This window comes from Vidua macroura, chromosome 27 (genome assembly GCF_024509145.1).
Source record: "Vidua macroura isolate BioBank_ID:100142 chromosome 27, ASM2450914v1, whole genome shotgun sequence".
NCBI lineage: Eukaryota > Metazoa > Chordata > Aves > Passeriformes > Viduidae > Vidua > Vidua macroura.
This window is the reverse complement of record NC_071597.1, coordinates 4784607-4798173: the sequence shown is the minus strand read 5'-3', so window position 1 is coordinate 4798173 and position 13567 is coordinate 4784607. Positions and strand designations below refer to the sequence as shown.

The following is a 13567-nucleotide window of genomic DNA, read 5'->3' as shown; positions in this document are numbered from 1 at the left end:
CTGAAAAAGGCACTTGCTCTGGGGTTGGGCTCCATTGTGGCTTCCCCCATCTCCATCATCCCAGGGTCCTGTGGGGGCCTCTGCACCCTCTTCTGAGCTGGGGGATGTCTGGGCACCCTGCTCAGTGTCCCAGAGTGCAGGTGAGGGGTGGGGGAGCCACCTGCCCTCCTGGGACCTGACACTGTATCGTGATGGGAAAAGGTTTTGTTCTGTATTTCTCCTCTGCTCCAGCCCCATCGCTGCCACCCGTGTGACACCCCCCACTCTGGGACAGAGACCCCCAAGCACCCAACCCAGGGACCAGTGTCCCCACCACCCCTGTGATCCCCTTTCCTGCCGTGCCAGGGCACATCTGGCACTGTCACATCTGGTTCCCTGCACCAGCTCCTCACAGCCGCCCTCGGTGGTGACCGCGTGTGGCAGGAGCGGGGCCGGGACCGGGACAGCCCCGGGCGCTGCTGTCCCTCGGGGCCGGGGTCACCGGCTCCTCCCGGCTCCTTCCCTGCCCGGCAGCAGCTGATGTCGCCTTTGTCTCCTTGAGCCTGGAAGCTTCCAATTAAAGCTGCCAGCCCGCTCCCAGTTCCTTTGTCTCATTGCGGGGACCAGGGAAGAGGAGGAGGAGGAGGAGAAGGAGGAGGAGGAGGGGGAGCCCAGCTCTGCCTCCCGCCGCTGCCGGCAGTGGCCGCTTCCCGTGCTTTGATCGCGCTGCGTGGGAGCCGGGAGAGAATCGATCCCTGGGGAGCAGCGGGTGCCCACACAGGACCCCAAAGCTCTGCAGCCCCCGCTCTGTCCCCCCTCCACCCCGCTGTGCACCAGGGAGGGAGGTGTCCTGTCACCAGAGCTGTCACACAGCACGTGTCTCCAGGGATGCCGCTGTTGTCTGGGGACACAAGAGTCACTGGGGGATGTGTAGGTGCCCCAAACCTGGAATTTCTGTGGGCACAATCCCTGGTGACACCAGCACAGGACAGCCGGGGGAACAGGGGGCTGGCTGGAGGCAGGGAGCTTCTGGGGGTTAAAGAAGGATGTGGGAGCTGTCCCAGTCCCACCAGTCTCACCAGTACGATCCCTGCTAGCTCTGGCTCTCCCAGGACCGCACCCACAGGGACGCAGCCGTTGCCACAGCTCTCCCCACTGGCCACTGTTGGTGGCCCAGTGATGGTGGCCGTGGTCCAGCGAAATGTCCCCGTCCCACGGCAGGCAAGAGCCTTTCCCGGCCATCGGCTGCCATCTACTGCCAGCGGCGGGGCCAGTCCCTGTCCCTGTCCCTGTCCCTGTCCCTGTCCCTGTCCCTGTCCCTGTCCCTGTCCCGGTTCCCGTCCCTGTCCCTGCAGCAGAGTTCCAGGGACACCCCTGTCCCCAGCTTCACCCTGGCTGCCTCTCGGGGCACCCACCCTGGTGCCACCACGTGTCGCTCATGTCCCCCTGTCCCCAGAACACTCCCATCCCCTCCCTGGGCCGTGCCCAAGACGCCTCCATGCCCCAGTTTGTGGCCATTGCGCTGTGACTGGGAGGGACGGGGCAGGCGCTGGCGCCGGGCCCCCCTGGATCCAGCCCCCCGCGCTTCCCGGCAGTGCCGTGCCCTGGCACAAAGGCTCCTCCCGGCTGTGCCGCGGCTCCGGCTCCGCACAAAGCCCCTTTCAGCCGCCGCGGAAAGCCCCTGGCAGCCCCTGCCGTGTGCCACCAGGGGCAAAAGGCCCCCCAGACTCAGCGCATGTGTGGCCAGTGACGGTCAGTGACATGGCCATGATCACTCAGCTGTGTGGGATCAACCTTCCCACGGGGACCCTGGGCCATTTGGGACAGGGACCGGGGCTCCAGGGCCACCAGCCAGTGCTTCCACAGACCCGTTGGGATGGGAAGGATTTAGGAGGCTCCAGCCACCTAATAAATAGCTGGTCTTCATTAGTAGCACCCCCAGTGCCCCATGGATCGCACCCAGCCTGGCACCAGTCAGCTCCCACCCACGGGGTGCCCGTGGCCACCGCTCTGTCCCCACCCTGGCGCGTTCCCCAGACCCTGCAGTGCCCGGAGTGGGGGCAGCGGTGGGCAGGGGCTGTGCCGCGGTGCCCGGGCTGGGTGCCAGGGCACAGCCACCCCGCCGGGCGCCACAGCCTGGCGCCGTGCCGGCCCGCTGGCTCCTGGCCGGGGGGCAGCGCCGGGCAGCCGGCAGGACGGGGGCTCCGGGCTGCATAAAACCCCTCGGCCGGGCACATCGCGCCCATCCGCCCGGCATGGAGAGCCGGCGCCTGCCCTCCTACGGCCGCCGCTTCGGCCCCTCCGTGCCCGTGTACCGGGTGCTCCCCGGCAGCTCCCCGGGCCGGCTCCGGGCGCCCCGCAGCCCCCAGCTGAGCGCCCGCACGGGGCCCCGGCTGGGCTCGGGCAGGATGGACTTCTCGCTGGCCACGGCGCTCAACTCGGAGTTCAGGGAGACGCGCACCAACGAGAAGGTGGAGATGATGGAGCTCAACGACCGCTTCGCCAGCTACATCGAGAAGGTGCGGCTGCTGGAGCAGCAGAACAAGGTGCTGCTGCTGGAGCTGAACCAGGAGCGGGAGCGGGAGCCCTCGCACGCGGCCGACATCTACCAGGAGGAGCTGCGGGAGCTGCGGCGCCGCGTGGAGCACTTGGCCACCGCCAAGGCCCGGCTGGAGATGGAGAGGGACAACCTGGCCGAGGACCTCAGCAGCCTCCAGCAGAAGTAAGGCAGTGTCCAGCTTGGGCTAGTGGGTGGTACACCAGGGCGGTCCACTTGGGATGGGTGTCAGGGTGACTACCAGGATCGGTGTGGCTGCTGGAAGCAAAGTGGCAGCAGGGACCAGGATGGACACCAGGATGGTGATCGGGACCTTCCTGGTGATGGGAACCATGGTGGTGACAGGGACCAGGGTGATCCCTGGGACCAGAATGGAGTCCAGGATGTACCCAGGGCTCAGACCGGCCCCTGAGACAGGAGCAGGGTAGCTCTGGGGACCAGGGACTGGCATGCACCTGGATTGTGATGGGATATGGGTGACCCCTGGGAACAGTGTGGGATGGTGTGGGGGTGTGTGGGGTGGGCACAAGAGCTGACCTGGGTTTGGAGGGGTGCTGGTGCTGTCTGTGGGCTGAGAGTGACCAGCCGTGGTGCTGGACGTGTCACTGTGCCTCTGCTCCGGCACAGGCTGCAGGACGAGGTGACCCTGAGGCTGGAGGCCGAGAGCAACCTGGCTGCCTACAGGCAGGTGAGGGCAGGGGCCAGATCCCAGCTTGGCTTCCCTTGGGAATGGGCAGGGATGGGGTAGGGATGGACAAGGATGTAGCAGGGACAGGAAGAGATGGGCAGGAGCAGGAACTGAGGGACTGGTATGTGTTACAGTGGGCAGGTAGAGAGCAGGGATGGAGCAGGGATGAATGGGAAGGACAGGGATGGACAGATATGGAACATGGATGGGCAGGAATGGCAGGAGCAAGCGGTGAGGGACTGGGAAATGCTATGATGGGTAGGGAGAGGCAGGGCTGGGTGGGAGTGGGAGGGAATGGACTTGACCAGGCAGCTCAGGACAGAGCAGACCCAGGTGGCCAGCTGGGACAGTCCCTCCTGTCTCCTCACAATGACAGGACGTGGACAATGCTGGCTTGGCTCGCCTGGACCTGGAGAGGCGTGTGGGAACCCTGCAGGACGAGATCGCCTTCCTCCACAAGGTCCACGAGGAGGTAACCCCGCTCTGGGCCTGGGGGTCTGGGGCTCAGGGGGCTGCCCTGACGCCCCTGTCCCCACAGGAGCTGCGGGAGCTGCAGGAGCAGCTGGCCCGGCAGCGGGTGCACGTCGAGGTGGACGCGAGCAAGCCGGACCTGACGGCCGCCCTGCGCCACATCCGCAGCCAGTACGAGGCCATGGCCGCCAGCAACGTCCAGGAGACCGAGGAGTGGTACAAGTCCAAGGTGCAGTGGGAGCTGGCTGCCCCACAGATGGACGGCCTGGCTGTCCCCTCCCGGGGTGTCACCATCTCAACCTGGGGTTGGTGGTGTGTGGGGTTCGGGATCTCTGCTGTCCCCACTTGGGCCAGGGATGTTTCTCCTTGCCACGCGTTCCTGGGGCCATGTCCCTGCTGTGGAGCAGAGCAGGGTCGTGTTCCCACACCGTGTGCCACCAGAACACATCCCTGCCCTGTGGTCCCATCCCACGGCACACGTCCCCTGTCCCAGTTCGCAGATCTGACAGACGCGGCCGCCCGGCACGCTGAGGCCTTGAGGGTGGCCAAGCAGGAGGCCAACGAGTACCGGCGCCAGCTGCAGGCCCTCACCTGCGACCTGGAGGCTCTGCGGGGCTCGGTAGGTGACAGCGTGGGGTGCAAGAGCAGGGACACAGCCTCAGGGAGCTGCCAGCACCAGGGGTTCCCTGGTAGGACCACCACCCAAAGCCAGGGGAATGGGAGATAGATGGACGTTGGGGAACGCCCCCAGCTCCTGGAGAAGGTGGCCATGGAAGGAGTCACGGCCCCCCGTGGCCCCCCAGAATGAGTCCCTGGAGAGGCAGCTGCGGGAGCTGGAGGAGCGCTACGCCCTGGAGACGGCCGGCTACCAGGACACGGTGGGGCGGCTGGAGGAGGACATCCGCAGCCTCAAGGAGGAGATGGCCCAGCACCTGCAGGACTACCAGGACCTGCTCAACGTCAAGCTGGCCCTCGACATTGAGATCGCCACATATCGCAAGCTGCTGGAGGGCGAGGAGAGCAGGTGACAGCTCCGTCCTGCCCCTCACCCCAACCCAGCCATGCCCCTAACCAAGCCCAAGTCCTCATGGTCCCTCTGGGGTGTCCGGCTGGGTTGGGGACCATCCTCCAGCCCTGCTGCCACAGCCCCAGGCAGGTGGAGCTGGGGGGCAGCAGGACCTCGTGCTCTTCCCAATGCTCCCATTGCCCCTGCAGGATCACCATCCCCGTGCAGAGCTTCTCCAACCTGCAGATCCGAGGTGAGGTGTGCCCCACGCGTGGGAAGGGGGAGCGGGGTGGTGGCACAAACAGGGGTGGCTTCTGGGGGCTCTGTGGCAGGAGAAGCCACCTTGGCCATCTCTGCCCCATTCAGAGGGATCAGGAGGTTTTTCTCTGAATCCCAGGGAACCTCTTGGCTGCTCCCAGGGTAGGGGGAGGAGGGTGCCATGGCTGAACATGTCCCCAAGGCCGATGATGTCCCCAGCACTGATCACATCATCATGTCCTCAATGACAACCACATCCCTAACGCCAACTGTGTTCCTCAGTGACAACTGTGTCCCCAGGGACAACCCTGTCCCCAAGCTCAATCACATCCCAAAGCCACCCATGTCCCCATGGTCCACAACATCTCCAAGGCCAGAAATGTCCCCAGCTGTCCCCACAGCCCAACTGTGTCCCCAGGACACATCAGATCCCACAGCATGCCACATCTGCAAGGCCAACCATGTCCCTGAGGCCAGCCCTGTCCCTGAGGCTGGTTGTGTCCCCAGGGCTGCTGTCTCTCATGTTCAGGGGTTTTCAGCCCAATCCATTTTCTTTGGGCTTCTCCTCTTGAGTGTGGCTGGAAGGGCCATACCCCGGGCAGGGTGTCACTGCCTTGTCCTGCCCATGTCCCCCAGAAACCAGCCTGGACACCAAATCTGTGTCAGAAGCTCACGTGAAGAGAAACATCGTGGTCAAAACTGTGGAGACCCGAGATGGAGAGGTGGGAAATCTTAATTTGCGTCACCCACACTCCATCCCCATGTCCCCACAGGGTGTCCCCAAGGGACTTGCACATGGGGCCACCATCCCTGAGCCCCACAGACAGCCCAGGCAGGGAGCCAGTGATCCCTGAGGGTATGGCATGATCTGACTGTGGGTCATGGTGGAGCTGAGCTCATAGAGAAATCTGTCCTGTCCCTGTCCCTGTCCTTGTCCCCCAGCTCGTTCAGAGCCCGCGCAGGCTCGGCCGGTGGCAGAACCCGATCCCGGGCTGACGGTCCCTCTGCCTCCACCTCCAGGTGCTGAAGGAGTCCAAGCAGGAGCACAAGGAGGTGCCGTAGCGCGGGGGAGCCGCAGCAGCCGCAGCTCCGCAGGTCCCGCCCGACGCTGCGCGGGAGCCCCGGGCCGGGCAGGGGGCACGGGAGGGACCGGGGGCGCTTGGGGGGAGCATCTCCCTCCCGTGCACCCCTCGCCTCTCCCGCGTGCCCCCGTGCCCAGGGGCCGGTGGCACCCCGTTGGGGGCTGGCAGCCAGCAGAGCACCGGGCGCACCGGGCAGCACTCGCGGGAGTCCGGCGGAGCCGGGCGGGGCCGCGCTCCCCGCCGGGCCGCTGCCGCATCCCCACAGCACGGGGTGCCGCGGGCTTGGGGCCCTGCCTGCCTCATCCTGGCTCTCCAGGGAGAGACGCTGTCCTGTTTCCATCTCCGTGCACCGTCAGACAACACGATGGTGCCGAGAGCATCTCCCTACATCCACTCTCTGGTCTCGGAGGCCTCCCTGGATGGCCCCAGTGCACCCAGACCCTGAGACCCTCGGGTGGGGGGATGCAGGGGCGAGGTACCGGCTGGAGAGGGACATTGCCCTGTCACCAGGCGCTGGGTGAGCTCAGCTGGGAGGCAGGGGCAGGGGGGCAGGAGAAAGGGGAGGATGGAGAGGCAGGGGCAGGAGGAAGAGAAGAGTGGAGGAGAAGCAGGATGCTCTTGGGATAGTGTCAAGGGGTGACAAAATGGGCAAGGAGGGGTTCCTGAGGGTGCTGGGGTGTCTGGGATGGGGTGTGAGGCTACACAGTGGCCTCAAGGGCTTCTCCTAGCACAGAGCCATGGGGCTGTCCTGATCCCACCGGGTGACTGCCACCAAGGTGTCCCCAACACAGGAAAAACAGGAAAAACCAGACCTGAGGGGCTCATGGTGTGGGATGACTCACGGCCCTATGGCAGGGGAATCTCATGCAGGTGAAAATGGAGAGGAGAGGAAAGCAGAGGAGAGGAGGAGGAGGAAGGTGTCGGGGCACCTGTGAGGGTCTCACAGCCCAAGGTGCCACCTGCAACCAAGGAGTGATGGGGGAGTCTCGTCACTTGGGGATCACACTGGGACTGCCCCAGCCACAGTCCCTGCCCCACACAGAGCCTGAGCCCACCCCCTCCATGGGCATTGGAAGAAATCTCTTGTCCCTGGGCTGCATGGGGCCCTGTCCCCCAGTTGTCCTCCCCCAGAGCAGCACTTGCCCCCAGGGCTATTGCCCAGCCCGGGGCTTGCCCACAGCCCCGTCCTCATCTTGCTGCAGCCACTGACCACGAGTAGGACCTGCCTGATGCCTCCTGACACAGGAGCAACGACCCAGCAGCACTTCCCGTGCCCTGTCAGCCTTTGGGATGAGCACACGGCTGCCCTGGGGTGCTGTCCCCTCTGTCCCTCGGTCAGGTGCCGAGCAGCTTTGCTCTGACTCCAGGCACAAAACACCCGCCCCCAGAACTGCCGTTCCCAGGGCAGGAGGTGTGATGGGAGAGCTGAGTGGTGCCCAGGGCGGGAATGCAGGGGGATGGTGCAGGGCCGGGACACCACGAGCAGCCTCCCTTGCTACCGAATTAATGCACTAACGCTGCTGCAGCTCGGGCTGAGAATAAAGCTAACGAACACACTGAGCTTCCATGGTTGTGCCTGCATCCACCTCTCTGCAGCCAGAGCTGAGGGATTTTGGGATTACCTGGGGTGGTGGGGACCTCCGGGAGCCCAAACCAATCCTAATATTGCAGGAGAAGGTGCTCAGGGCTGAGCCCCAGGGCACGGATACACTCCAGGGCCAGCAGCCACGAGGAACTGAGCAGAGGGGAGGGGGTGCAGGGATAACACCCACAGCCAGCAGTGGGGTGGGAGAGATCTCCTTCCCAGAATGGGAATCAGGGATCTGCTGCGGGTTCTTCACCCTCAAACCCAGCTCCTTCCCCACACAATCCCAGCCAGGATTGGCTGCAGCTTTGGGGCTGAGGGTGGATTGGAGATCCTGCACATCATCAAAAGGTTCAAGGGCCAGAGCATCACTGGGACCCTCAGTGTCCTCCTGGACAGAGGGATTTCTGCTGAAATCCTCAAGCCACATCCTCAGAAGAAGGAGATGAGCCTGCTCCATGCAGAGGATTAAGTGTCCACCGAAACCCTGCAGAGCTGTCACAACCTTTGGGGGATGCTCGAGATGACTTTGTCAGGCACAAACATTGACTCCAGACTGTGCTGAGTTGGGTCAGTTAAAAACACCCTGGCAGCAGCCATTTCTGAAGAAAACCAGATCAGTTTGAGAAATATTTTTCCTTTCACGAGTTAAAAAAAAAAAAAAAACAAAAAAACAACAACAACAAAACAAAAAGTAAAAGGTATGCATTTGCCCCAGCTGAGGAGCTCAAAAGGGACACTGAAGGGTTTGGTACACACAGTTCTCAACATGGAAAACAAGGCAAATAAGGGTGAGAAAGCAAGTATTAATTGGATTAAAATAGTTTGGTGGATGTTTTTAGCAGCCTCTTAGAAAAACAGCTGTAATAAATCACTGGTGTGGATCAAGAACTCTACAGTTTGGCCAAAACATCTTGCAGCAGCTCCAAGTTTTCTTTTGAAAAGGACTTTATTGAGCTTTAACCCCCACTGCCAACCAGTGGCAGAGCCAGGAATAAATCCTGGCAGTGTGAAATCCCACCTGGAGCAAACCCTGGCACTGTCAAATCCTGCCTGTCCCTACTGAGCTGTGCCCAAACAGGGACTTTCCCACATCAGTCCTGGCTGTCCCACTCCTGCCCTGAGGGGAGGGAGAGCAGGGACTTGGCAGCGTTTGACTGCTGATGGCCAGAACGTGGGGAATTTCCAACGGGATAATGGCCCAGGCTGTCCAAGTGCCCCGTGGGGATGATGTTCCAGCCTGGATGGGTTCCTGAGGGTCCGCCAGCAGCAGCACATGTGGGCAAGGATGATGATGATGCCCATGTTTGCTCCCTGTGGACCCTGTCTGGATGCCCAGGTGGGTGAGGATGAAGATGATGATGAAGCTCATGTTTCCATGGACCCCACCTGGCCCCTCAGCTCAGCTCTCAGCAGCTCAGGTCACACCATGAACTGGCTGACCTGGGAAGAGTTCCAGTGGGTCCCACAGCCCCATCCTCTGTCACCATTCCCATAATCTCTGCTCCTCTGAATTTCTCCTGAGTCTTCCCACCAAACCCCAGGGATTTTGCCTTTCCCAAGAGGCGGGATGCAGCAGGCTGCTCCCAGCCTTGCCATCCTCACCCTGAGCCTTGGCACCACCCAAGCAATGTGCCTGTTCCCACCAGAGCTGTGACTGTTGTGCTGGGGCTGTTCTGGCATCAAAATGCTCCATCCCAATCTTGGGGAACTCCAGGATCTTCTTTTGTTGAAGCCTCCAGTGCTCAGCTGTCGTCAGGTGTGCAAAAGCAGGAGGAATGGCACCGCAGCAGAGTGCAGGGACACACATGTCCCCTCAAGTGGTGCCATAAAACCCAATATTCCCATGCCAGGCCTCAGGGATGAACCTGGACCCTGCCATCAGGTGCCTGGTGGTTTCTGCAGGGCAGGCAGGAGTAGGTGGTTCCAGTCTGCTGGGGTGACTCTGCCATTTGCTGCACTGGGTTAGGGGAAAAAATGGACCTGAAATTGTCATTGTCATCGATTACATCTCCTAAAACCCCTCAGTAAATGTGGACAGGGGTGGAAGAGGAAAGGGACTACCTGGGTTTGGATTTCTCCTTCAAAACTACCGCCCCGTTTTCTTTCCCTTGGTTTTCTCCTTATCCAAGAGACTCTGCCATACCCATCTGTGAGGACACCCTGCTCAGAGATCACAGCACCACAGCCTGGGAGCTAAACTTTATTGTGCAGAACTTGTGCCCCGGCTGGTGCCAAAGTCAACCTTTGAGTTTTTTCTGAGCCTTTTTTACCCTGTTCCTGCTCAATCCTGGTGCTCCTGCTCCCTCAGCTGACCTGGTAACACTTCATCAGCTCCACCACTGTCCTCTCCTCCTCAGTTTCCTTTTCCAAGTGGGTCTCCATGGGATGGGCTTCCCTCCCTGCCTCACAGCTGGCCAGGCAGCCAGGCTGGCCAGCAGCCTGACAATCCCTGCTCTGCAGCTTCCTGAACAAATCCTGGCTGCTCTCCTTCTCCGCCTGGCTCAGGAGAGCCACGTTCAGCCCGAAGCGCTTGGTGCCCGCCAGGCTCTGCAGGATCTGAAGGACAGCAGCTCTGTCTCCAGGATGGATGTTCTCTGCCAGCACCGCCAGGAATTCCCCCAGGAGGCCAAAGCCCACATCAGCCTGGAAGATCCTGCCCAAGGCCTCCCCTCCGAGCTCCAGCAAAAACTGGTATTTCTCTGTCCCACTTTTCAGGCATCTGCGCCAGTCTCGGTGAAATTCCGCAGCGGTCCCAGGCAGCTGATCCAGCTCCTGAAGGAGAAAGGAGACACTCAGTTCCTTTTGTTTTGTTCCCTCTTGAAGACTTTGATCCCCTCGCCTCAATCAGCCCATGGACAGCCGAGATGTTTTTACCAGGGGCTTTGGCAGCACAAGGAGCTGCTGAGGGGGAAAAGGGGAAGACAAGGAAATGCCAGGTGCCTTCAACCCTGAGAAACCAGGGAACTCCAGGGGGAAAAGAGAAGTGTGGATGAGGTGTGACACCCAGTATGAACACAGATGGCTGTGGAGTGGCCCCAACCCCAGCCAGAGTCAGACTCTCTGCCCAGCCTGGATTCACCAGCACTGCCTGGGAAGGGATCTCACAGAGATCGGGGCAGGGCAGGGAACACTCTGAGCACACAGAGGAAAAAACAGGGAGTGGCAGAGAAAAAGTGGGAGATGAAAACCCCAGAAAATGTGCAGATGCCCTGTCTGGTACCACCTGGCATTGGTGGCTCTGTGGCAGAGCAGAGGCTGAGAGCTGAGCTCCAAGTGGCATTCCCAAGTAAAGGAAATCCCATTTTATACCAGCTCTAATGAACTGCTGAGCCCAGCCCCGCTGGGTCACCAACACACAGGCTGAAGGAGGAGGCAAATGTGCAGCTTTTCTATAGCCAGGGAACAAAGCAAAGTGACACCAGCTGGGGCTGAGCACAGATGGAGAAGCTCTGGAGATCTGAGCCTGGTGCTGATGGAACCAGGAGCAGGATTTGCTTGGGGAGATCATTGCTCAGTCCAAGCAAACACAGCATTACTCAGGAGAGTTGCAGAAGATCTTACAATAAACACACGTCAATGAAACCCAGCATCATAAACAAGCCTTGAGATTGTTTATAAAGCAATCCATGAAATCGCCTTATCATGGCCAGAGCCCACGGCAGGGGCAGGAGATGACTCCAATCACAAATGACTTGGACAGACAATGTCCTGTCCCTGTTTCCCACTGCTGAGGGTCCCAGTGAGCTGGTCAGCCTTGGGCAGGATTAACCCAACCCAGCTCTTTTCCATGATCATTAAACCATGGGCAATTCCCTGTGCTCAGGGAATCTCTGCAGCCAGAGGCTGCTCCAGGGAGGATCCTGGTGCACAGGCCTGGCTCTGGGTCAGGCTGCAGCTGCTGGGAGCTGCTCCCAGCCAGGAGGGACAGCTCCCACAGACTGCTCCTGGCCACCATGGGGGCACTGGGAGCTCTGGGTCCAGGGTGTGCAGCCAGACCTCCATTCCCACAGGGATGGAGCGGACTCTCCCTGAAGAGGCCCAGCCTGACCCCATGCTGATCCAAATTCCGATATTCCAGGGGCCTGGAGCGTTGGCTCACACCCAGAGTGAATCCTGAGTAACTCCTGCATTCCAATTAACGCCCAGATGATTCCTGAGTCATTTCCAGCTGTGGATGAGGCCCCAGCAACCTCTCCCTCACCTGTGGGATCTCCACAGCGTGGGCGGGTGCTGCCTGGGCTGGGCCTGCACAAGGATTCCACAGCACATTCCTCCTCTTTCCCAGCCTGTCCTTCTTCTCCAGAGGCTTCAGGTGAGAAGCCAGCACAATCTCCCTAAAGGGAACAGGGACAGGAGGGACACATGGCAAGAGAAAACACTTTGAGGCCTCAAGCTGCTCCTCTGAGCCAATTTCTGACTTTGGGCTGTGTGGATCACCCAGAGGGGCTGGACAGGCCGGAGGAGCAGGCCCTGACTGATACAAGGATAAACCAGCTTAAAATCCCTGGGGAATCCCATCAAGATATTTGGGGCAGAAGCCACTTGAAAGTGTTTTCCTGCCCCTCAGGCATGAGGTGGCATGGGGGAATGAGACAGACATGAATCCATGAATGGAATTTGAGCTGGTCCCAGAATGCCTCCCAAGGGTGGTCAAAGTCCTGGATCTACCTATGGATCCTGGATGGAGATGGACAGGGAGCCCCCAGATGGATCCATGGGGAATCCAGGAGTTTGGAGGGCACTGGGAGTGCCAAACACTGCCCCTGGAGCAGCCCTGGACACAGCAGGGACAGGCTGGGAAGGGCACAGGGGACATGTCACCCTCTGCTCCTGCTCTCCCAGCACGGCCTGGGGCTGTGGGGAGAGACGGGGGGCTGGGCTGGGAGAAGGTGGCATTGTCCTGGGGAGGGGACAGTGCCACTCCACTGCTGGCTACAGCCGGGCCACCACGGGTCAGGCACGGAGCAGGGACAGATCTCAGCCCACACGGGGCCACCTGAGGAGCTCTGGGCCAAATCTCAACCACGGCCGAGTGGGCTCTGTCCTCGGGGCTGTTCCGGGCACCCCGAGGCTGCTGCCCCTCGGGTCCCCCAGAGCAGTGCTCGGGCCATCAGCTCTGCGCTCAGACCTCGAGGGGTCCCGGAGCCGCCAGACGAGTTCCCGGCTCCTCCGGGCCCCTCGGGCCGCTCCCCGAGCCCCGGACCTGAACTGGCCGTAGTCGGGGACGCCCTGGCGCAGCGCCCGCAGCTTGGCCTCGCCCTCCCGCTGCCGCCGCTCGTCCTCCGCCAGCGCCGCCCGCAGCTCCCGCTGCAGCGCCGGGAGCGCTCCGGCCGGATCCATCCCGGGCTCCATCCCCGGCTCCATCCCGGGGCGCGGGCAGGCACCACTGCCGCCTGCGGGACGTGCGGACAGGGCCGGCCTGGGGCACAGGGACCCCTCCTGTGAGACAGCCCTGCCGGCGACGGCTTCGAGGACACACTTCTGTCACAACAGCGCTGCCGGACTGGCCCGACAGCCCCGACCTATCGCGACAGTGCTGCCTTGTGACCCCCACTGTGACAGCCCAAAGGCCGCGCACGTGGGTGGCAACCGGGAGCCTCTTCCCTGTCGGAACCCTCCAGGCCCTGACACACCCCCGGCCCCGGGGCCGCTCTCTCTATCGCGACAGCCCCGCCGGGTGACGAACACCTCGGCCGCGGGGCCGCTCTCTCTATCGCGACAGCCCCGCCGGGTGACGAACACCTCGGCCGCGGGGCCGCTCTCTCTATCGCGACAGCCCCGCCGGGTGACGAACACCTCGGCCCCGGGGCCGCTCAGCGCCGCTCCCGCCGCCGGAGCGCCGGGGCCGCGCAAGGTCCTCGGGGCTGCCCCGGCCGCGCCTGACAGAACCGGCCCCACCGCCCCGCTCGCCCCGCGGCCCTCGGGACGCTCCGGGACC

At 62.1% G+C, this 13567-nt stretch overlaps 2 protein-coding genes across 2 annotated transcripts; one reads left to right on the top strand and one right to left on the bottom strand.

Annotated features, from left to right (window-relative positions):
• The first annotated feature begins 2200 nt into the window (after positions 1-2200).
• On the top strand, positions 2201-7606 carry GFAP (glial fibrillary acidic protein). The gene is made up of 9 exons (XM_054000228.1): positions 2201-2701; positions 3164-3224; positions 3601-3696; positions 3763-3924; positions 4189-4314; positions 4499-4719; positions 4911-4954; positions 5596-5681; positions 5980-7606. The coding sequence occupies exons 1-9, from the start codon at positions 2235-2237 to the stop codon at positions 6019-6021; spliced, it is 1305 nt and encodes a 434-aa protein (XP_053856203.1). The 5' UTR covers positions 2201-2234; the 3' UTR covers positions 6022-7606.
• A 727-nt stretch (positions 7607-8333) lies between these two features.
• Positions 8334-13491, bottom strand: CCDC103 (coiled-coil domain containing 103). The gene is made up of 3 exons (XM_054000227.1): positions 12833-13491; positions 11831-11963; positions 8334-10401 (listed from the first exon to the last, which is right to left on the bottom strand). The coding sequence occupies exons 1-3, from the start codon at positions 12991-12993 to the stop codon at positions 9934-9936; spliced, it is 762 nt and encodes a 253-aa protein (XP_053856202.1). The 5' UTR covers positions 12994-13491; the 3' UTR covers positions 8334-9933.
• Between the last annotated feature and the right edge of the window lie 76 nt (positions 13492-13567).

Coding starts and splice junctions, on each gene's coding strand:
- GFAP (XM_054000228.1), top strand. CDS start 2,235: ATGGAGAGCCGGCGCCTGCCCTCCTACGGCCGCCGCTTCGGCCCCTCC. Junction 3,697..3,762: donor TCCACAAGGTCCACGAGGAG/GTAACCCCGCTC, acceptor CTGTCCCCACAG/GAGCTGCGGGAGCTGCAGGA. Junction 4,955..5,595: donor CTCCAACCTGCAGATCCGAG/GTGAGGTGTGCC, acceptor CATGTCCCCCAG/AAACCAGCCTGGACACCAAA.
- CCDC103 (XM_054000227.1), bottom strand. CDS start 12,993: ATGGAGCCGGGGATGGAGCCCGGGATGGATCCGGCCGGAGCGCTCCCG. Junction 11,964..12,832: donor CCCGACTACGGCCAGTTCAG/GTCCGGGGCTCG, acceptor TGTTCCCTTTAG/GGAGATTGTGCTGGCTTCTC. Junction 10,402..11,830: donor ACGCTGTGGAGATCCCACAG/GTGAGGGAGAGG, acceptor TTTCTCCTTCAG/GAGCTGGATCAGCTGCCTGG.